The sequence below is a fragment of the Mastigoproctus giganteus genome, chromosome 13 (genome assembly GCF_048544385.1).
Source record: "Mastigoproctus giganteus isolate SK-2022 chromosome 13, ASM4854438v1, whole genome shotgun sequence".
Lineage (NCBI taxonomy): Eukaryota > Metazoa > Arthropoda > Arachnida > Uropygi > Thelyphonidae > Mastigoproctus > Mastigoproctus giganteus.
Window position 1 is genome coordinate 52,039,783 of NC_143587.1, and position 24,125 is coordinate 52,063,907.

The following is a 24,125-nucleotide window of genomic DNA, read 5'->3' on the forward strand; positions in this document are numbered from 1 at the left end:
ACCAGTGCCTCCATTAATTTTCCTGGAACCGAAGTGAAACTAACAGGTCTATAATTACTCGTGTCAGCCTTTGATCCTCCTTTGTGAATTGGGGTTACATTTGCACATCTCCAGTCTATGGGTACCTCCCCTGAGTCCAAAGAAGCTCTCATAATTATGGCTAGGGGTTTGCTTACTTCCTTTGCTGCCTCCTTTAATATAACTGGATAGATCCTATCCACCCCGGGTGTCTTTTTTATGTTTATCCTCAACAATATCTCCTCCACTTTCCTCTCAGTTATTAGAAAATCATTTAGCTCACTGCCAATGTTTACTTCACCTACGACATTCCCCTTCCTGAATAACTCCTCATGTGTGAATGTAGATGCAAAATACTCATTTAGATTGTTAGCCACCTGAGCAGGATCCTCAACTGTTGAACCATCAACATCCAGTGGACCAATCTGATTCATCCCTTTCCTTCTTGAGTTTAAATAGGTAAAGAACTCTTTTCTGTTTTTCTTTGCATCCTTTGCCAAGGATTTCTCATAATCTGCCTTTGCCTGCCTAATCTCCTTTGTGACTTGGTTACAGACCAACTTATATCTATCATAGGCTTCCATGTCACCCATTAATTTGTATGTATCCCATGCATTTTTCTTCTCTGCCATATGTCTCATTAGTTCATCTGACAACCATTTAGGCCTGAACCTGAACAATATTTCTTGGTTGGTATGTAAAGCCTGGTAGCTTCCAAGATTAGTTCCTTGAATGCTTCCCATTTTGAATTTGCTGTTGGTAACATCATCAGTTGGTCCCACTGTATAGAATTTAAATACTGTCTCAGACCATCATAGTCGCCTTTACGAAAGCAAAAACCCTTCCCTTTACCTCTGATGGTAGTTACCTCCTTGAGTAAATCCCACTTCAGCACACTGTGATCACTGCCACCTAGTGGTTCCTTTATCTGCAGATTCTTAATGCATGAAGAATCACTACTGATAATCAGATCAAGAGTATTACTCCCTCTAGTTGCCTCTCGAACATGCTGGTGTAGAAAACAATCATCGAATAAATCCACAAAAGCCTTGCTAGTGTGTGAGTAACCAACCCACAAATTCCAGTCAATATCTGGGAAATTAAAATCCCCCATTATAAGACTCTCTGATTTACTGGCCCATTCTATTTCCCTGTACAGTATCTTATTATACTCATCAGAGTCATTAGGGCTATAGCACACTCCTACTCTCAATTTTGATTTACCTATGCTTATGTCACACCAAACTTACTCGACACTGCCCTGTCCATCGATGTCGACTGGCTTCACTTCCTTGGATTTTATGTGTTTCTTAACTAATAGCATAACCCCTCCTCCCTTCCTATCCTGTCTATCCTTTCTGTAGACGTTGTACTCCCCAAATTCCAGTTCTGCATTCCTTATATCTGTGTGACACCACATCTCTGATATCCCAACAATATCTGCCTTTGATGTTTTGAGCAGTACCTCAAATTCATCAAATTTATTTACTAAACTCCTAGCATTGGTGTACACGCAAGTATACATGCACCTGTTTCTATTCTTAGCTACCCTAACACAACCCATGTGTTTACTTGTACCGCAATGACTTCCAGCAGTCTCTGAAATATCCTGCATCTTGTTTTTCAGGCTTCTGCTCATTCCAGTAGAAGCAGTGCAAGAATCTCTTTCACCTCTGCCAGTGGCTACTGTTAATCTATTAGTCTTTGTCTCCCCCCAAGCTAGCAGTTTTCTGACCCACCTAACACTGCCTCGATAGCATCAGCAAATATTCTTGCATCCTTTCTATTTAAGTGTATCCCATCCCTGTAGAAGCAATCTCTCCTGTTAACAAGTACAGTCCATGCTGAAAAAATTCTACCCCTTGAGCCTTGCACAATCTTTCCAGGGCCGAATTGATTGACAAGGCTCTCATCATATACTCCCTCCTATCACGTCTGGGCAGAATTGCAGACACTTTCAAATTCAACCCTACTTCACGGCTTTTTTTCAACAGTGACCTGTACTTGTTAAGTAATTCCGCTGGTCTCCTACTCTTAATATCATTAGTGCCAACGTGTACAACTATATCACCTTTTGTGCCCCTAAAAGATGATATCCGCTCTACAACGTCATCAACCTTTGCCCCTGGCAGACATACCCTGGTCCTGTTCCACCTATCCTTTTTACAAAGCATGTTCCCCGTTTCCCTGACAATAGAGTCACCAACAACTACTAGTTCCTGTGGGACCAGCGCATTCTGCCTTGGGGGCTGCCTCTGTGTTGCAAGATGACCAAGTGCAAGCTCTGGCATTGATGTGGGCAGCTGAGAGCTTGATGGGCCCCTCAATTTATTTCCTTCGAGGGCATCCACCCTGTCCTTCAAGGTCTCATATAGGCCCATAACAACGCTGAGTTGTCGCCTAATTTCCTTGCTCTCCTTGCATCGTGCACACACAAAGGCATCCCCCATGGCAGTATCATGTCCCGTACCTGATTGCTCCGCAAACATCAAGCAAACAGTGCATCTTAAAAGGCTGTGATTCAGAGGGCAACTGCCCCCCTCAGTTCTCCCCTGAGCCACAGCACTCCCATTAGCTTGAGCCTTTTGCTTTGCTGGTCTGGTCAGAGTCATGATTTCGATTTAATGTCAATAAAATTACAATTTCAGAACAAAATTAAAACCTTAAACTTGTATCCTAACACAGTTATAACGTTATATTTATTTTTCAGTATCGAGTGTTATCTACGAGTTCCCTTTATATAACTTACGTATCAAGTTATGTATTAATTATTTGTTACGTTTGTACTCTAAGTCGTTATATATATATAGTTAAAAGTACAATTTAATTGACAATGAAGTTTAACAAGATTAATAGATTTACTGATTAATTGACAATATTATATTATGCACTATACTATACAAAGCTAATGCTATCGAATTCCGGATATGCTGTACCGTGTTACAATGGCGGTACTTACGAACGGTACTTCTACGGACTCTTAAGTATTGATTAACTTCCAAATCTCGCTGTCTCAATTTAGAATAAACTAAGGATCCTGACTAGGTCTATAGCTACTTATAGATAATAATTTGATATAACAATTGGTTAATAAATCGGCTAAATACGGTTAAAAACCTCTCGTTCAACGGAGCTGCAATTTGTAACACGTGGATTTGATACCGTTACCGATACTAAGTAATACCCACAAAATCTCTATCAAGTTAAACTTTAAACTAAGTATCGTAACTAGGAATATAAAACTACTCTAGGAAATAAGTAAATATGCCAATTTAAGCTAATAAAACAGAAAATAAAAAAAAAAAAACTTCTCTTCTCCAGGAGCTGCAAAATAGCTGCGGCCGCACAGGCTACTCTCGAACCCAAAACACAACCCAAAATTAGGCCTATAACACACTCCTACTCTCATTTTTGCTTTCCTAGGCGCCTCTGTAGCCAGGTGGGAAGGAGCAGCAGTGCGTAGCACACGTTTCTTGATTAGACCGGGGTTCCAGCCCGTCACCACCAAATACGGAGGATGCGGAAAGGTCAGGGAATTACCACCACATATCCCGGAGCAATATGGCCTTAGTTGCTAATGCTCCTAAAAACCAAATAACAACAACAACAACAACAATTTTGCTTTCCAAAACAGCTTATGTCACACCAAACTGACTCAACATTGCACTGTCAACTGGATGTACTGACATTTTGTGTTTCTTAACTAACAGCATAACCCCTCCTCTCTTCCTATCCTTTCTGTACACACTGTATGTTAAATTCCAATTCTCCTTCTCCATCACCAAGGTGTCCTGATGGAATCTTTCCCCATGCTCATCACTTAATGTGCCACTGTTGTCCTGGGAAACAATCCAATATACGGGTGAAGAAAGTCTATTTTTAATGACACATTGCAGCGTAATTTATTGTATAATGATAGAAGGTTTCTTACAAGCTGTTTATAATTATCTGCTTTGTTATATCCAGAAAGTTGCTACAACTTTGGAAACATCCCAGGCTGCTTTCTCATCCATGGAGCATGTGGTTAAAGTGTTCGTCCTTGAAAAGGTCCCATATCTGTGGGACAGTAAACACGCTCTCCTTTATTTTGGCCCTCACAAAGTCTCAGAAATTTTTCCTTGAGGTATTTGAAAGCTGGTCCATCTTGATCGATGACCTTAACAAATTGTTTCATAAGTACCAATTTTATGTGTAGGGATTTGGATTAGGATTTGGCTAAACTAGGGGACTTAATGGACAATTTTTTTTATCCCTGGATTGCCCTGAATCCCGAGAAGCCAACAGAGCAACATGCTCTGTTGTCCCATTTTAAAAGAAAACAGCAAAGTTCTGTGTTTTCCTGCTGCATTCCTAACAAGATGGCAATAACTTTTTAAGTAACCACAAATCTGCCATTGGTACTCCTTATAGTTGATTGATTCAATACACACACTGTAACATTTTGTTGAAGGAGTTTCCACTGTTGCACTCTTGAGCCAAAAAGTTCTGCCTTATTGTTTTTGTAAATCAAGATCTCTGATAAGATCATTTAAATTCATTTTGCGTAATTTTGTGTGACTCTGCAGAGTGGAAATTGGAAATAAAATTGGGATCTGTTGATGTGGAGGGTTCAGGTGATTTATCTCTGCCATTACCTGACTGACTCTTCATCAGATTCTAAAACATATTCAGCTGGTGGCCCACAAAGGGGAAGTCTTTCTCCATGGTGTACCAGTTGAATAGCATATGGTGTATTCGGTTAGCTTAAGGTCCACTTTTTCTTCTTGGAAATTACCTCCTGAAGAGATAGTACCATACAAAAATAACAGTCCGTTATATGATCTGAAGGCTCTCTCCATATCATAGGCAAAGTGAAAGGCATTGAGTGATTGCTTTGATTTAACCATCTGTGGAGATTAGAAGCACAAGTATTGCAGCAAATATGAGGTGCCCAGCTTTTGTCCTGGTCCCTAACCTTGCAGTCAAAATTAGTTGTACATTCGGTCCTCATATAGCACGATAGTTGTGTTCCTAGCAACCCTCGTGCAATGCAAAATTGTGCAATATAAACAACAGGCCCTATGGGAAAAATGGGGTTAGGTGCCGACCACCCAAGATTGAACACACATTTGTAACCAAAACATTACCAAACAATAAATAATCATAATAAAATACTTACGTATTTTATTTCGACTATTACGTAATAAAACATTGCTAATGCTTTTACTTCTGTCGTAAGCAAACTTGTTCTTTGCTTGATCTTCTACCCAAACAGATGACAGCCATTCCATCTCTTCCAATTCTTTGTCTCTTGATCTAATGGATTTTGTTACACTTTGAGTTGTTCTATGAAAGTTGTTTTTATTTTTTCTGCATTCTTTCTAATTCTCGGCATTGACTCATTTAGGCCTGCAGCACGTGCAATATCACATGGTCTTTCATTTCGCTCACAGGTGTTTCACAAGTGTTTCACAATTTCAAATTTTTTCTTTATGAACAGAGGCGGACTGGCCATAAACCTTACTGGGAAATCCCAGTGGGCCGGAGGCCAGAAGATGATGGAGGCCGGTGTGATTTTTGGCCATAAACGCTAGTATGAAGCTGCTACAATTTTCCCGGGTAAGAATTTTTGACCCAGTCCACCTATCTATCAATATTGCTTTTCTTTTTCTCTCTGAATCTGTAGTGTCTTCACCAGGATGCTTCCTTTTCACACCTTTTAAGTATTTTACTCATTTTTAGGGAATAAAGCACAATTACAAAATGTGGAGGCACACTTGATACACATAAACAAAGCTGCATGCGTGTAGCAACTGAATAAATATCATCGTAAAGCTCACATTTTACTAATCATATTTCTGGGTGTAACTACCATAAAACAATAAAAACAATTTCCAATTGCATTTCTCTGTTAGTGGAATCGGTTATAAACTGGTAGTAAACTCGATCTAATTGCATTTGCAATAATACCGATAGCTGGAATTGTGTGGGTTTTTACGTTATTATGGTGAAATGTGTTTCCCCTTCACTGATTTAAAAAACATAAATATATTTTCAGAATCTTCTCTTCATTCCTATCATGTTGTGTTCAGTTGGTGATTCCGCGTTCGACTGCCATTTCTTGTAATTGCAAAGGCGAATCATGCATAAGCGAATTCAGTTAGTGTTATATACGATATCGTTCCCCTATTTATAAATTGCGTATGATCGAATTCGTATAGTATAAACACGTGTTATACGAGGACTGACTGTATGCTTTTTTTTTATTATTAGAGTAATGGCACACTTCTGTGATGCAAATGTCACTTCACAAACATAACAAAAATTATCCTCGCTATTTACACACTGATGCAGCATACTAAATTTTTAGTTTTTGCTCAGTCAAAAACAACACGTGTAGCATGAACAGATGCCTAACCCAGACTGACTGATGCATCTAGATAGGAAATAGTGTGACTCAGCACTAATGGCTGCAGTGTTGCCACACAAAGTGTACCTCAAGGCCAAATTTCCCAAAAAATCAAGCAAAAATGCATTGAAAGTGACATGTATAGCACATCAAAACTAGAACTAATAATCCATTTTAATTGTCATATTTGTATTTAGCACATTAATATTAATCGAAATTGACTAATTTTATTACCAAAACATCTTATCTATTGATAGTGTAATCCAGCAAGCAAGCAGAAGAAGACTGTTAATAATTATTGATTGAACAGAGCATGTTTTATTTCACTCACTCAGTAAAATTCTCAGTGTGTAAATGCATTTATAAAGAACATTATTCATGTAATGTTCTTTATAAATACAAATAAAATACTACTAAATTACTAAAATCTAATCTATTTTGCTTGGATGATACACATAAAGATGGTTGTAGGATAAAAATTTGCTTTCAGCCAAAAAGTGTTTGATTATAACCATTATGTCTACATTTAACAAAATAGATTGCCTTGATGATGAAGTTGAATGCAAATATGCATAATATTTTTAAGTAGTAGACATGGTGGCCATGATGATATAAAAGCCTACTTAAAATAAAGAACACAAGCAAAGCTGCTAAAATGAAATTACAAATTCTGGTTCCCGCCACCTGGAGATACTTCAGTAAAGGCCCGCCTTATGTTCTTTAACAACCATGCCAAACCAACTGTTGGATTCTCTGAATTTTTGGACAGCTCTGCACTGGCAGACTTGGTGGTATTGTAGTTTTACTCCTACAGGTAGGACCATATTAAGTAATTGCACTGCTTGGATACACACACAAATGCCACTGAAAAGTGCACAGTATGACTACTATTTTGTTGCCCATTAGAGCTGATGCTTGGATGCAGAGTTTCTCATGTCATGTTAACAGGGGTCATGGTTATTACAGTGGCTTCACATTCTTTGATACCAATATATATATATTTTTTTGTTTTTTAATCAAACAGTATTCCAATAAATAATTAAAATAAAGTGCTGCTGCTGAGCTTTTATCAACTGTTTTCTTAACATTGTTAAAAGAATGGATAATCTTTAAAAAAAAATGTGATAAAAAAATAATGCAATACTTGCAAGGTAGTTCCAATGCAACTAAGTCTATGAAGCATTAGTATATTATGTCTTTAATAGTGTTAATTGTCTTAGAGATTTACACGAAACCTGTAGAATTTAGACGTTGATTAGAATTTGGCGGCATTGTTAAGGGTGTACTCGGTCGATTTAGTGAGAGAGGTGAGGAGACTGAAGACTAGAGGGAAAACAGATAGAGTAGGCATCCCCAAAGAGGTCAGTGGAGACGAGCCCCACCAGGCGAAGTATGGGGGTAGGCAGGGAGGAGAGGAGACAGAGATCCGTCTTCTCGCTCCCCTGCCTGGGGAAGGGGTTTTAAAGGGAACCAGATTAGAGTACCCAGTTCAGATCGCCAATGGGGTGTGTTGGCAGCAAAGCTGCAGAATGTCTTCGTCGAATCCGGTATAAAGGTCAAGCTGCCCATCCTGCTCTGGGGGTGGGATATGTTAGCTGGCAGTGGGGAACCCACCAGGCGAGGGATGGGAGAGACACACATTTACTTCATTCATAATCTGCATTCTCACTCTACTTGCATTCTTTTTTTTTATTTATTTATTTTTATTATTTTTTTTAATACTGTTTTCTTATTTTATAATTTTTTTTCCAAGTTTTTTATATGTGTGTGTGTATATATATATATATATATATATAAATATAATGTGGTTATTATGTTTGGATTTATGTATTCTTTAAGATTTGCGTGTTCTTCTGTGCAGCGTTAATGCCATTGTTATTTTGCCTTTAGGCCAATTGTACATTATACGTGCCAGTATATATTCGTTTAATTGTAGATTGTTATCAATTAATGGTATTTTACATATAAGTATTATTGTTCATACAATTTTGTAATCAAGTTAGCCTAGATTAGGTTATCTTCATTTCATGTGGCCTATACATTTTAAGTTAAGAGAAAAGCATAACGCTAAACGATAATGATTTTTCATTAGCAAAATGCCACATGAAATGAAGATAACCTAATCTAGGCTAACTTGATTACAAAATTGTATGAACATTAATCGATAACAATCTACAATTAAACATGTGTGTATATATATATATATATATATATATATATATATATATTTTTTTTTTTTTTTTTTATTATTATTATTTATTTTTATTTTTTTTTCACTCAACTCATTCATCTTTTTCTCACACACCAGGAGGGGATGCAATGATGTGTAGTGTGAATTTAAATTCTAATTAAAACTAGGGTTAGTGTACACAAACCATAAATGCTACTTAACTGTAGCATTTATGGTTTGTGTTCTTTTTCTCACACGCTTACACTTTTATTTATTCTTCTAGCTCTCATCTCATTTATTCGACTCTTACTTTCTGCACTGCACTCTCTGGGCACCTCAACTTACTGTTATTCTTCAGTTGTGGTGCAGGCCTAGCCGCAAGTCTTTTTTTTTTTTTTTTTTTTTTGCAGGCCAGGGGAGAATGCAGTGATAGTGTTTATGTGGTTAGTAAATGTTTGTTGGTACAGTACAGGAAGGCCTCGCGTAACGCAAGTTCGATTAACGCGAATTTCAGTTAACGCTATTTGAAAAATTATACCACTTTTCACTTTACATGATGCAAATTTCCAGTTAATGCGATTTTTTTTTTTTATGCGATAGTTGAAAAAGATTTGAATCGCGCGTTAAGCTTACCGCAAGTAGTACGGTCAATAAACAAACGTTTGCCTGCTGCCCGTCTCGGTGTGTTCCATCGGAAGAAGACGTGTTACTTGTTTGTCTCCTGCTAATAAAGTCAATGCACACTTGCATAAAAATTCAAATTTTTAAATGAGCCAGATGAAAATGTTACCGTGAAGGAGATAACAGTAAAAAAATTAGATGAAATCTTTCGTATCGTATAGAATCTCAAACAAAAGGTTTGAGGTTCTCTGCGATATTTATTTCGCCAGGGCCCAGAGAAGATTGTTGTTGGCTATCGGAAATTGATTGATGAAAAGAGAAAGTTAACACTGTTCAAACAAATGTATTTTATGTCAGAGATTCCCAAACTTTCTCGGTTCACGGCGCTCTTAGAGTCTCAGTAATTTTTTCAAGGCGCACTCAGACCAAAAGAAATACCTAACAGTTCCGCTATTGTTAGGTCCAAACAACTTAATGTTGAAACTGTGAACTACCTCGAGCTAGTAGTTCGCGCGGTGTCCGACAGATGTCGAGTATCGCTGTGTTTCCCTCGAAAATTTAAAATATTCCGCGGTGCGCAGTTTGGGAACCGCTGTTTTATGCAATAAACATTTAATTCCATAATTATTTTCATTATCTTTTACAATGTATACAGTTAAAAAGTTATTTAAAAGGTATTTTTAAAATTATTTATGGACATTTCAGAAGGTCAAGGACCAATTATAATTTTTCCTATTGGTTATTATATTCAATTAACGCGTTTCCGTTTTGCGCGATGCGCTCACAGGACGATCGCGTTAATCAAGGCCCTCCTGTATATATAAAGTAATGTAAATTATTTTTAACTTTGTATTCTTTCTGCCAATTATATTTTCTCTTCCACTCATTCCCATTCACTCTCTCTTTCCCTCATGCTAGGTCACTCTTTCTTTCACCAAAACTGCCATTTATTTCCTTTTACCATAATTCCTAGTTCACTAAGTCCCTGCCTATTCATTCTATCTTTCATTTTCATTCATTCATTCTTCTTTCATTCTACATTGCATCCCCTTGCTACTAGCTTACTGATATTTTTCAGTTAATCTGCTTCCCTGGCTGCCTGTACATCTTCCCTCCCCTACATGGTTATTTATTTAGTGTGGGGGGCCCAGGTTCCTACACATGGCAGGGTAGTCCTGGGGAGTTTTGTTATGTCAGGTTTCTGTCAGGGCGCAGAATACTGCTATCCTAACAGTTTTTAAGTCATCGTCTGGGCGTGGTGGGAAACTTGGGCAATTTTACTATTGATTATTGTTTAATTGCTGGGGGGCTGAATTGCCATTCTTTGGATTGCTCTGCTCATTTCAAATACTTTCTGTGTGAAAGATGTAAAAGCTATATAATTTTGCTCTTCTATGATGAACAGATGTTCTTCTCCCCTGGGAAGGGGACCAATCTGTGCTATTAGCTCTGTTCTTGGGGTCATATATTATACATTCATATAGAATGTGTGCCCAGTCTCCACTTTCACCACAGGTGCAGTTTGGGTCATCGGTCAGGCCTAAGGAGGTTAGTTTCGCCTTTAGGGAGCCATGACCTGTCAATATAAATGTTGTAAAAAGTCCAGGGGCATACCACTTAGGTGGCTTTGGGCTAACCATTGACACCCGTAGCAGAAACCGTTTGGTAACCAGACCTCTGGTTTCCTGCTCCCACTTTGTTTGCCATAGCTCATGGAGCTTTGTGGCTATTCTTTTTCTTTCATCATTGAAAGTGTTGGTTGTATCAAGGGCTATCCCCAGAAATTCTGTGGGTATGCCCTTTTTAAATCTATAATATAAGCCTCTTTTGGCTACTTCCAGGTAAAGTGGGAGAGTTCCGGCCAGCAACTGTAGTGCAGGTGTGCTTATTGGCAACATGTTCTGGTAATAGTGAGTAGTATTGTCCTTTGTATCGATTCTAATTTATTCCCTATGGCCGAGCGGATGAACCACGCACCGGCTCCATAGGTGATAACAGGTATTGAACATTGCACGGTATATGATTGCCAGGGTCTTTCTTTTGAGTCCCTAGTCTGCTCGACTGATCCTGGCAATCATACCTGCATAATTTCTCACTTTCTTCGCCAAGTAGATCAAATGGGGGTAAAAAATTAATTTTGAATCAAAGACCACTCCAAGATATTTTAGTTATGTTACCATTTTTATAGTGGTTGTGCTAATTTTGATTTGTGGACATCTTCTTATGTCCAAATTGCCTTTTAGAAGTATTTGTTTGGTTTTTTCAGGCGTTATTTTGAGCATGTGCATTTGTGCCCACTCCTACAGCTGCAAGAGGGCAGCATTTGATCTTTGCTCTACAACCACTCGTGAGTTACCTTTTACAAGGAAAATCATGTCATCTGCAAAGGAACTGGGCCCAGATCCAAGGCCAGAAATTTGTCCAGAACAATGTTCCAAAAGAAAGCGCCAAGGATTGAACCCTGCGGGCTGCCTTTATTCACAGGACGTGTCAATTCCTGGAACCTTGTGCGTACTGAGACACTTCTGTCTGTAAGGTTTATTACCTTATAGAGGTTTTGTGGGACAAAACCTCTTTTGCCTGGCAAAGTCTCCTAAGGACACTAGGCCACCAGAGTGAGTCAAATGCCCCAGCAAAGTCAATGGAGATTGCCAGCATATATTTCTCCGCTGTGTTTTTAACTGTTGTCAGTAGGTGGTGCATAGCATCCTCCGTAGAATTGCCTTGCTTAAAACCATACTGATTGTTCGAATGCAAACCTACTTCTGTGTAATATTGAGCTAATCTGCTATATATTAGTCTTTCATATATTTTCCCTAGTACAGGGAGTAGGGCTATTGGTCTATATGATTTGGGATCAGTAGGGAGTTTTTCAGGGTTTTTGATGAGAATTAATCTTAACACAGCTTGTTTCCATATTTTTGGGAATATACCTTCTGTCATACAGTTATTATATAGTGCTATTAATTTATCTTGTGCTATTTCCGCTAATTTTTTGATAATCTCAACCTCTAAGAGGTCAAAACCTGGGCATTTATTGTTTTTGGTTTTAGATAGTGCTATTTCTAAGTCTTGTATAGTGAACAGAGGTTCAATGTTGGCATTGTCATATTCAGTGTTTTCTTTTATAACATGCAATTATACACAAAATATACTGATTCCTTATAACCTTAATTGCTTTGACCCTTTTCGACCTTTTTCCTCATTAATGGGATTAATTCTATGTCTTTAATAGTGTGTATTCTTCTGTTGGCTTGCTGGATGCAAAACTTGTTTTCTGGATATAAAGTCATGCAATTCCCGAGACTAGCTAACTCAGCCAAGTTCTGAAAAAGGTCGAAAAGGGTCAAAGCAACTAAGGTTATAAGGAATCAGTATATTTTTTGTATAATTGCATGTTATTTGGTCAGTTTCCAGGAGGAAAAACTATACAACTTTTACCTGAAACTGACTAACTCAGCATGTTGTGAAAATAAAAAGCCCATAAAAATTCCTCATTGATGGGATTCATTCTTGGGCCTTTTTCCACCTGCTGTGTGGAGGATGGCACTGTTGCTACCTCTGAAGGATGAGTAGAAGGGCAATATCGAATGGAAGTCTCTACACTGAAAATGATTCTGCAAGTAACAACTTATTATAAATCAACTTGTTTAGAATTTTTCACTTTGTTATAAAATAGAAAATCTAAACAAAATAGGGTTTAGTGAAGAACAAGGCAGTAGCATAGCTACCCTTTTTCGGGCCCGGAGGCAAAGAACATGTTCGAGCCCCTACTTAATTAATGAAAATTGAAAAAAGAAGAGACAGCCAAAGACGGCGGGCCCAGAGGCAATTGCTTTGCCTGCCTACATGATAGCTACACCACTGGAAAAAGGCTAATAGTTATGAATAGGATTAGGTTACTGTAGATAATGTTTTCGTAGATAATGATTTTTAGGTTACTGTAGATAATATTTTCTGATATAAAACATGATAATTGTACCCAGATTAGGTTTTTGTGTTCTTACAGTTAACCAATTGATAATTTTACTTGAACTAAATATAAATGGATTGAGTAAATTAAATGTGGATGGCATTCTGACTCCTGCTCGGATGACACACATAAAGGTACATAAATTTAAATTGAAAAAGGATGGTTGTGGGATAAAAATTTGCTTTCAGCCAGAAAGTGATTGATTGTTGGAATACACTTCCATCTAGTGTTGTAAAGCTGGGTAGTCTGAATAAATTTAAGAAATAACTAGATAAGGTTTTAGAAAGGATGGACAAATGAGGTGGGTAGGATATTTTCCCCCTCTTATGCTACCTAAGCTTGCTATTGCTAATATTAGTGTGCCCTCAAAAAGCCAGGGGGCATTAAAATTACATCACCCTGTTGTTTGTAGATGAGTCCTAAAAATGTCCCAGTTTTTCTCTTTCAGAATGTATTTTATACCTTTTTTCTTTTTTTTTTTTTTATTCAGAATTCATTTTGTCTCAATTTTTGTCCCAAAATTCTGTTCATCCTAACCTAGGGGAGTTTTCTTCCAGCCTTCAGAATTTTAACAGTGAAAAATAGGCAAACCATACATTGAATCAATGTTTAACTTGATGAAAATACATTGTAAAATAAAACAATTGATTTGAAAAATTGCTATTTTGTTTAATGTAAGGGGACAGAATAAAATATGTGCACAATAAAACATAAACAAAAATTTATAAATCACACACAAACAGTTTAGATTGACTTAAATGTTTAACTGCTCAGGTAGCTTTTATCGATAGTATAGTGTTATTACTTGGACTGCAACATACTAAATCTTTTCAGTAGTATAATATTGTTATATAAATAGAACACCAAACTACTCAGTATTCATCCCCGTCATGCTACAACTTGGAATTTATGTGAAATAACCTTAATACACAAGCTCTTAGTGAGTTAAGGACATTTGAAACATTCTGGGCTACTAATTAGAATATGTCTGCTTTCAAGCTTGGGATGTTTTGTCCCCCCCCCAGTCTAAATTAATAGCATTCAGAATAATTTTAATACTCAGGACTTTTTCTGAGAGGCTAACACTGGACTTTTCCTAAAATGCTTATTTCTCAAAAGATTGTGATGAATTTTGTCCCAAGAACAAAAAGCCAAAATCAAATTGTTACTGTTAGCCATTCTAATAGCACAACCATTCTCTAATTCTTACATTTATATACCAGCCTGTTTTTGCAAAATAGAAAAGCTCACAGTTCAAGCATTGTACTTGGTAAACCACTCCACTATGCTGTAAATGAAGAAGGGTCCATTTCACTTTGCACAACACATAATTTAATTTTATGTTAGGAATTTGCACACATTGTATCTGATATTAAATGTAAAATTCTAGCTTTTATGTCAAATGCCCAGACAAAAGGAATATAAGTAATGCCCTGATTAAGTACTTCAAGATATCTACGCCTACAAATGTCAATAATGGTCAGAATAATTGCATGTTAAAAGATGCATATTATCACAACTTTAGCAGTCTGCTCTCTCTCTCTCTCTCTCTCTCTCTCTCTCTCTCTCTCTCTCTCTCTCTCTCTCTCTCTCTATCCATCCATCCATCCATCCATCCATCCATTCACTGGCAGTGGGTCCAGGATATGGGCTGTGTTATAATTAATGTGACACGGTTCACTAATTTTAATAAAGCCAGTGCACCATTTAAGGGGATAATTGCTTTGCATATGATTACTCATTAGAAATTTAAAATGGCAAAATTGTAGGTTTGTATGTTGCAAGAAGACCCTCCTCCATGTACATTCTTGTTTTCTTTTAAGATATTTAGACTTGTATCTTCCAGTAATGAAGTGATTATGCATAATGATATACATGGTAGGTACAGATGCTGAAATTCATCACTTTCACTATCTCACGAAGGATTACCGGATGTGCTTTTTCCAGCTGATGAAAATTCCATGGTGAACTGATGACCATTTTGATGATCCATAATATGCATCTTACATGCATACTAAAGTAATCTCTACTACACACTTTGTATACTTTGTTTTGCATACTGTGCTACACCTTTTTAGCCAACCCATCAACTCTGTTCTTCAAACTCTCATAAACACCCATCACAAAGCTTGAGTTCACAATTAATTTCCTCATGCTGTTTACACCAAACACACAAAGACATCCTTTGGCTGTATCATATCTCATTCCACACAGCTCAGCAAGCATCAAGCAAGTAGCATAATTTATTTATAAGTTTGTGATTTGTAAGAGAAATGCTCCTCTCAGCTCTCCCCTGAGCCACAACACTCCCACTACTTTGAGCCCTTCGCTTCTCTATATGAGGCATGATCCCATTTAAATTCAATTTAATATGAGAACAAAGCACTAAAATATGAAATACCTAAATGCAATGATAACATTGCTTTATATGTTTTTTTTTTTTTTTTTTAATGTTTATTTCTTTAAACTATAAAGTGTTTAGGGCTGAAGCCTCAAGCTATTGAAGAGTCTAGGCTATGTATAAGTATAGTGCAAAGGCATCAATAATACATAGCCAAATCTGAATTAACAGAATGTTAGCAAAACGGCATCGTTTTAAGTTATATCTCATATTGTGAATACCTTCACAATGAGTTGCCATGATATTGCACTACTTCAAATAAGTAATGCTTCACCTGAGGAGAAGACTAATGTTACTTATTCTCAGATGGATACCACCACCCAGACGGCACCGTTTCAGGTCTATTTTGTATTTGTGTGGGATAATAACTCAACTATCCAGTTGTTCCTATTAGACTTAGAAAAGCAAAAAGGTACAGGGAAAGTAATAGTAGGAGTGGAAGAGGAAAAGAAACGGTGTAGAAGAATGAAAGGGACAGTAACTCCTTCCACTCAAAAACTCAAACTCCTCGAATAGGCAACACTTCCCCAGTGGAGAAGGCTGTTGTTACATATTCTTGGAAACTCCGGACATCATCAGGCTCCCCCTGGTGCCGTTTCAGGGCTATTTGGTCCTTCTTCGGTGAGTGGGTAGGTACCCAAGTGATTCAATGATGGCAAAACAGTTATAAAGTATAACTCCACAATATGAGAGATGCCTGATGGTGTATGATGCGTTTAGACTATAAAGCGTTTAGGGCTGAAGTCTCAAGCTATGGAAAAGTCTAGACTATGTATAAGTATAGTGCAAAGGCATCAATAATACATAGCGAAATCTGAATTAACAGAATGTTAGCAAAACGGCATCGTTTTAAGTTATATCTCATATTGTGAATACCTTCACGAGTTGCCATGATATTGCACTACTTCGAATAAGTTATTGATGCCTTTGCACTATACTTATACATAGTCTAGACTTTTCCATAGCTTGAGACTTCAGCCCCAAACGCTTTATAGTCTAAACATAAAATTCATAAAATAAATTTGATGAATTTGAAGTGTTGGTCAAGACATCAAAGGCGGATATTGTTGGGATAGCAGAGACGTGGTGTCACAAAGATATAAGGAATGCAGAACTGGAATTTGGGGAGTACAATGTGTACAGAAAGGATAGACAGGACAGAAAGGGAGGGGGTGTTATGCTGTTAATTAAGAAAAACATAAAATCAAAGGAAGTGCACCCAGTTAATATAGATGAACAGTGCTCTGTTGAGTCAGTTTGGTGTGAGATAAGCACTGCGAAAGGAAAAATAAGAGTAGGAGTGTGTTATAGGCCTAATGACTTGAATGAGTACAATGAACAATTGTACAGAGAAATAAGAGTGGGCCAGTAAATCAGAATGTCTTATAATGGGGGATTTTAACTTCCCAGATATTGACTGGAACTTGTGGGTTGGTCACTCACACACTAGTCAGACTTTTGTGGAGTTATTGGATGATTGTTTTCTGCAGCAGCATGTTCGAGAGGCAACCAGAGAAAGTAACACTCTTGATCTGGTTATCAGCAGTGATCATTCGTGTATTAAGAATTTGCAGATAAAGGAACCACTAGGTGGCAGTGATCACAGTGTGCTGAAGTGGGATTTACTCAAAGAGGTAACTACCGTCAGGGGTAAAGGAAAGGGTTTTTGCTTCCGTAAAGGGGAGTACAGTGGTCTCAGACAGTTTTTAAATTCTGTACAGTGGGATCAACTGACGATGTTACAAACAGTAAATTCTAAGTGGGAAGCATTCAAAGAATTAATCGTGGAAGCTACTAGACTTTATATACCGATTAAGAAATATCGTTCAAGGTTTAGGCCTAAATGGTTATCAAATGAACTAATGAGACTCGTGACAGAGAAGAAAAATGCATGGGATGCATATAAATTATCAGGTGACGCAGAAGCCTGTAGCAGATATAAGCTAGTCTGTAATCAGGTCACAAAGGAGGTTCGGCAGGCGAAGGCGGATTACGAGAAATCTTTGGCAAAAGATGCTAAGAAAAACAGCAAGGATTTCTTTACTTATATAAACTCTAAAAGGAAGGGGATGAATATGATTGGTCCACTTGACATCGATGGTTCGACTGTTGATGATCCTGCTCAGATAGCAAACAAACTGAATGAGTATTTTGCATCTACATTCACACGTGAGGAATTATTACAATTTGAAAATGGAAGAAGGTTATCAAATTGTAGCAGTGTGCTTAATGATTTTGTAATAACTGAGAGCAAAGTGGAGGAGAAATTGTTGAAGTTAAACATAAAAAAGGCACCAGGGGTGGATGGGATCTATCCAGTTATTTTAAAGGAGGCGGCAAAGCAACTAAGCAAACCCTTAGCCATAATTATGAGAGCATCCTTGGACTCAGGGGAGGTTCCCACGGACTGGAGATGTGCAAATGTGTCCCCAATTCACAAAGGTGGATCGAAGGGTGACACGAGTAATTACAGACCAGTTAGTTTAACTTCTGTTCCGGGTAAAATAATGGAGTCGCTGGTTAAAGATGCATTGCAGGATCATCTAGACAAGACTGCAGCAATAATTCAAACACAGCATGGGTTTGTTAAGGGAAAGTCTTGTCTGACAAATTTGATTGGTTATTATGATGTGGTCACAAAGGAACTGGATGCAAAAAATAATTTTGATATCATATACTTGGATTTCAGGAAAGCTTTTGACACTGTTGCGCATGGAAGACTACTGTACAAATTGGAGCAGAATGGTATTAAGGGTAAGTTGCTACAATGGATAAAAGGATGGTTAAGTGGGAGAAGACAGAGGGTGGTAATCAATGGGTGCTGCTCTTCGTGGACTAATGTTATTAGTGGAGTCCCACAGGGTTCGGTGTTGGGTCCACTGTTGTTTTGTGTATTTATCAATGATATTGATGAAGGTATATCAGGCTTAATGTCGAAGTTTGCAGATGACACAAAGGTTGGCAGGGTTGTTAATGACAGTAATGGCAGTGTGCTACTGCAACAGGATCTAGATAAATTGGGCAGATGGGTTAAGAAGTGGCAACTGAAGTTCAACCTTGACAAATGCAAAGTACTGCATATGGGTAGAAGTAACCCCAGAGAAACGTACCAACTGTGTGGTACTACACTTAAGGTGGTAGAAAATGAAAAAGACCTGGGAGTAATTGTGCAGTCAGATATGAAGTTTTCTGAGCAGTGCAGACAGGCTGCTAGGGCGGATCATGGGGTTTTGTCAATGATATATAGGAATTTTGCTAGCAGGGAAAAGGAGGTGATTGTCCCTCTGTATAAGGCAATGGTCAGGCCACGCCTTGAGTACTGCGTACAGGTCTGGAGGCCTCATTTTAGGAAGGATGTAGATTTGCTTGAGCGTGTACAGAGAAGAGCAACACGATTGGTGAGGGGAATGAAGGGATTCTCTTACCAAGAGAGGCTTAAGTTCTGCAAATTGCAGTGGCTGGAGACTAGGCACCTGCGCGGTGATCTGATTGAGGTCTATAAGGCCTTGAATGGGTTGAGCACGCTGAATTCTGATGGGATCCTTCCACTTGTTCAGATTACCAACCTACGGGGACATAAGTTCAAATTAAGAAAGGACAGATGTAGAATAGATGTGCGGAAATTTGCCTTTAGCCAGCGGGTGGTTAATTGCTGGAACAAACTTCCATCTGTCGTTGTAGAAGTTGATAGGTTAAATAAATTTAAGGAGGAACTGGACAGGCATTTGGAGGGAATGGTGTGATTTTTTTTTTTTTTTTGGCTGATGCTGCATAAGCTCCTACACTTGCTTTCTTGCATCATGTGCCACTACTACTACTACTACTACTAAACACATCATGCACCATCAGGCATCTCTCATATTGTGGAGTTATACTTCATAACTGTTTTGCCATCATTGCATCACTCGGGTACCTACCCACCCACTGAAGAAGGGCCAAAAAGCCCTGAAACGGTGCCGTCTGGGTGGTGGTATCCATCTGAGAATAAGTAACATTAGTCTTCTCCTCAGGTGAAGCATTACTTATTTTAAGTAGTGCAATATCATGGCAACTCGTTGTGAAGGTATTCACAATATGAGATATAACTAAAAACGATGCCGTTTTGCTAACATTCTGTTAATTCAGATTTGGCTATGTATTATTGATGCCTTTGCACTATACTTATACATGTTTATTTCTTTTTAAGAAGAGGCATATATGTCACTTTTTAACATGTGTTTTTGTTTAATATATGTGTATTATATTATATTTAATATTATATATCTTTTGTATGCCTCCTCTCCATTTCCCATAATCCTAATTCTCTCTAGCTAGGGACATTCAAAAGTGGGAATATGTGCCTTTGGGGCCATTTTTATCCAAAAGTTTGGGTACTACTATAAGTCCATGGATTGTAACACTGGAAGCTCTGCAGGCTTTTCACTGTCCTTGTGTGCCACAAAATCCACAACCCTTTTCATATCTTTATCAGAAGGAGCCACTGAACTTTGATATTAATTTAGAAGTGGCCATTAAATGTAAGTAAAGAATTTTTCTTAACGAGATATTATGGTATTTGTCTTTAAATATAATCTGTGTAGCTTGCAATAACTACCATATTTATCAGGATATTTACAGATAGGTATGGTAATTATTGGTACTTTTTTTATGAATTTTATATTTAATTAATATTAATATGAATTTTTCTTATTATAGATTTAATATTTAATTTTAACTAATTTTTTGGGCCTTACATCATTTGACAGTTACTTGCTTCACATCACAAAATTTTCTAGCAATGACCAACAAACTGACTTAAAATAAATTTATTGAAATAAATAAATAATATCTACATAAAATACTAAAACAAAGATAAAAAAATAAAATAAAAGCATTAAAATACAAAAAAAATGGATAAAACTAATAAAATATACAGTAGCTTTTGAGATGAAGTGCCTTTTCATCAGCTTACTCAGCAAATGGTGTACTCCAGTATATATTGTTGGTTACAACAGCGCAATAGTCAGCTGAGCATGATCATGCATCATTAGTTTGGTGCCAGTACAGCAGAATTACGTACATGTGATGATCACCAGTGCTCATCGCACTTCAAAACAGTAGATTCCATAATGGGGTGCAAGTACACACTCCCTTAGTGCATTCATGGTACTATTGCTGCTAGCTATGTGCAGTGCCTCAAGCCATGAGTGCTGGCAGTAATCATGTGAATAGTCAACGATTTCAATATCCCATTGGGGATCAAGATTGTGGGGGTGTTATGTAGGTGAGTCCCGTAGAAGATTGAAAGATCAGGTTTCTGAACATGAGGTGGCTCTTCGCACTGCTAATTTTGAATGCTCTGCAGTTGCCGAGCATTATTGGGTTGAGCAGCACAATCTTGATCCCCCGACCAGATATTGAAATCGTCAACTATTCATGTGATTACCACCAGCGCTCATGGTTTGAGGCACTGCACATAGCTAGCAGTAATAAAACCATGAATCGCACTAGGGGAGTGCACTTGCACCCCATTATGGAATCTACTGTTTTCCAGTACAGGGAGTGCTGTCAATCATAACATGTACATAATTCTGCTCTATCAACACCAGACTCGTGATGCATGATCATGCTCAGCTGACTTTTGCTGTTGTAACCAACAATATATACTGGAGTACACCATTCACCGACTAACTGATGAAGAGGCACTTTGTCTCGAAAGCTACTGTATATTTTATTAGTTTTATCCTTACTTTATTGTATTTTAACACTTTTATTTTATTTTAAATTTTATCTCTGTTTTAGTATTTTATATAGATATTATTTATTTATTTCCATAAATTTATTTTAAGCCAGTTTGTCGGTCGTTGCTATAAAATTTTGCGATATGCAACTCGAAGCTCAAGGCCTGTTTTCCACAGTTACTTGCTTATTTTTTTCTTTTCTCACTTCATACAATAAGGTGTGATTTCCCCCCCCCCACACACACACACTCAGGTATCTTTTTGATTAATATTGATGAATTAGATGATATGACAAAGCTGATAAGGGGGAATCACCAAACTGCAGTCTGTGGGTCTTGTTTTGCCCATGAAATTAATCAGGTCCATGTCAGAATATGGCAAATCAGCAATTTAAAAAAATATTTACATTAAAGTTTTTAAAACTTTTTTTTAAACATGATTTATTTGAGATTACCTTGTTAAAATATAAATAGAATATTGTGTAACTGCCTTTTTTATCAGTGATGAAATGAATGTTAAAAAAAAAGTGTTCATGTAACGTGGAGAACAAGTAATATATATTTCAGCCTTTAATGAAACCCCTTCAGTAATACAAAATTTCATATTGTAATTACATCGTGTTCTTCCATAATATTAAATTGCATATTCTATAAATGTAATAGTTAATTATATTACATTTTCTACATGATAAAATTGGAACAGTAAGGTGAGCAAAATTTTGGGGTACTCCAAATAAATTATATCATAATTATCATTTTGCTTTAATGAAACCATGCTTTATTTCACGTATAATTCTGTTCTGTCTAGCTGACCTTGCCGTCTGTCTTTAAATAATTTTTCTTACCACAGGCACCGAACTTCGAGCTCCATAGTTAATCATTTTGCCATCACCATAAGGTGCCTCCGTAGCCAAGTGGGAAGGAGCAGCAGTGCATAGCACACACTTCTTGATTAGACCGGGGTTCGAGCCCGTCACCACCAAATACGGAGGATGCGGAAAGGTCAGGGAATGACCACCATATATCCCGGAGCAATATGGCCTTAGTTGCTAATGCTCCTAAAAAACCAAATAACAAACAAAGAACGAACAAACATCACCATAAGCGTATAGTGTCTCTGTCAGTACTGTTTGAAAAGATTCAGATTAAAAGTTAATTAGTTTTTCATCTTGCAAGCACACTATACTTCTGATACCTAGTGGCCTGGGTCATCTTAGTTATGACAAAAAATTGGCTGCTAGAAAACTATTTCATCCTTATCCCTCACCTTTTAAAATTGGAAAAATGTAGTAGTAGTAGCAGTGGCGGCATGTGATGCAAGAAAGCAAGTGTATGAGCTTATGCAGCATCAGCCAAAAAAAAAAAAAAAAAAAAAATCACACCATTCCCTCCAAATGCCTGTCCAGTTCCTCCTTAAATTTATTCAGCCTATCAACTTCCACAACAACAGATGGAAGTTTGTTCCAGCAATTACCCACCCACTGGCTAAAGGCAAATTTCCGCACATCTATTCTACATCTGTCTTTTCTTAATTTGAATTTATGCCCCCTTAGGTTCGTAATCTGAACAAGTGGAAGGATCCCATCAGAATTCAGCGTGCTCAACCCATTCAAGGCCTTATATGCCTCAATCAGATCACCGTGCAGGTGCCTAGTCTCCAGCGACTGCAATTTGCAGAACTTAAGCCTCTCTTGGTAAGAGGATCCCTTCATTCCCCTCACCAATCTTGTTGCCCTTCTCTGTACACGTTCAAGTAAATCTACAGCCTTCCTAAAATGAGGCCTCCAGACCTGTACGCAGTACTCAAGGCATGGCCTGACCATTGCCTTATACAGAGGGATAATCACCTCCTTTTCCCTTTTTTTTTTTATGTGAATCCCAAACACGAGAGGTATTAGAACCTATACTACTTAGTACCGTGCTTGGGTTGGAGGTTGAGAAGACGAAAGAAGATATTTGTTGACATTGAACTTGAACTTCTGTAGATTGTAATTTTCAGGAAATACGTATGAAGGAAGGTTGTTCCAGAAAACGGCAGTTGAATGAATAAATGATGAAGATGAAAAGTTGGTTCTGTGGGATTGAAGTTAGACAGTAAATGGATGTTGGCTGGCGGCAGCACGTGTTCGGACTGTTTTGAAAGAGAGAGCGGGAATTATAGAAGCCAATTCAGAAGAACAGTGCCCATGGAAATATCTGTAGAAGAGGCATGCAGCAGAAACAGTACGTCTATGAGAAAGCGAGTGGAGAGACTCTGTTAGAGATGAATCATTAATTAACCTAACTGCCCTCTTCTGAATGGAGCACCGCCCCAGATGTGGGAACAATATTCCATGGCAGGGCGGATTAGCGATTTATACAGAGTGAGCAGTTGTTTGGAAGAAAAGTAAAGGCGAGAGCGAAAGAGAAAACCAAGTTTTTTAGATGCAGAGGAAGAAATATTTGTAATGTGCTTGTGCCAAGAGAGATTAGAAGTCAGGGTAATCCCCAAAAGAGATATATCATTTTGCCTAGAAATCGGAGTGTCACTAAAGATAAGCATAGGAGCAGAAGAATCCTTTTTGCGAGATATAAGACAAGACTGAGTTTTAGAAGGGTTGAAATCAACTAAGTTGTCTTTGCCCCACTCGAGAATTACCTGAAGATCAGCATTTAAGGAATTGGTAGCAGATTTTCGAGAAGTTGAAGCTGATTGAGCAGGACAAGGTTTCTCAAAATGGAAAGTGGAATGCAATGTGCTATCATCGGCAAAACTATGGATAGGATTTCCAGTCAATGGAAGAAGGTCATTAATATACAAGAGGAAAAGAGTGGGGGAAAGAACTGAACCTTGGG

General features: G+C 37.7%; 1 protein-coding gene across 1 annotated transcript in view; it reads left to right on the forward strand.

The window, feature by feature from the left end:
- Faa (fumarylacetoacetate hydrolase) overlaps positions 1-24,125 on the forward strand; it is a 102,381-nt gene that overhangs the window by 43,130 nt on the left and 35,126 nt on the right. The window contains exon 8 of the mRNA XM_090388054.1: positions 19,882-20,088. Coding sequence (XP_090244180.1) covers positions 19,882-20,088 — 207 coding nt within the window. The remainder of the gene's footprint in view (positions 1-19,881; positions 20,089-24,125) is intronic.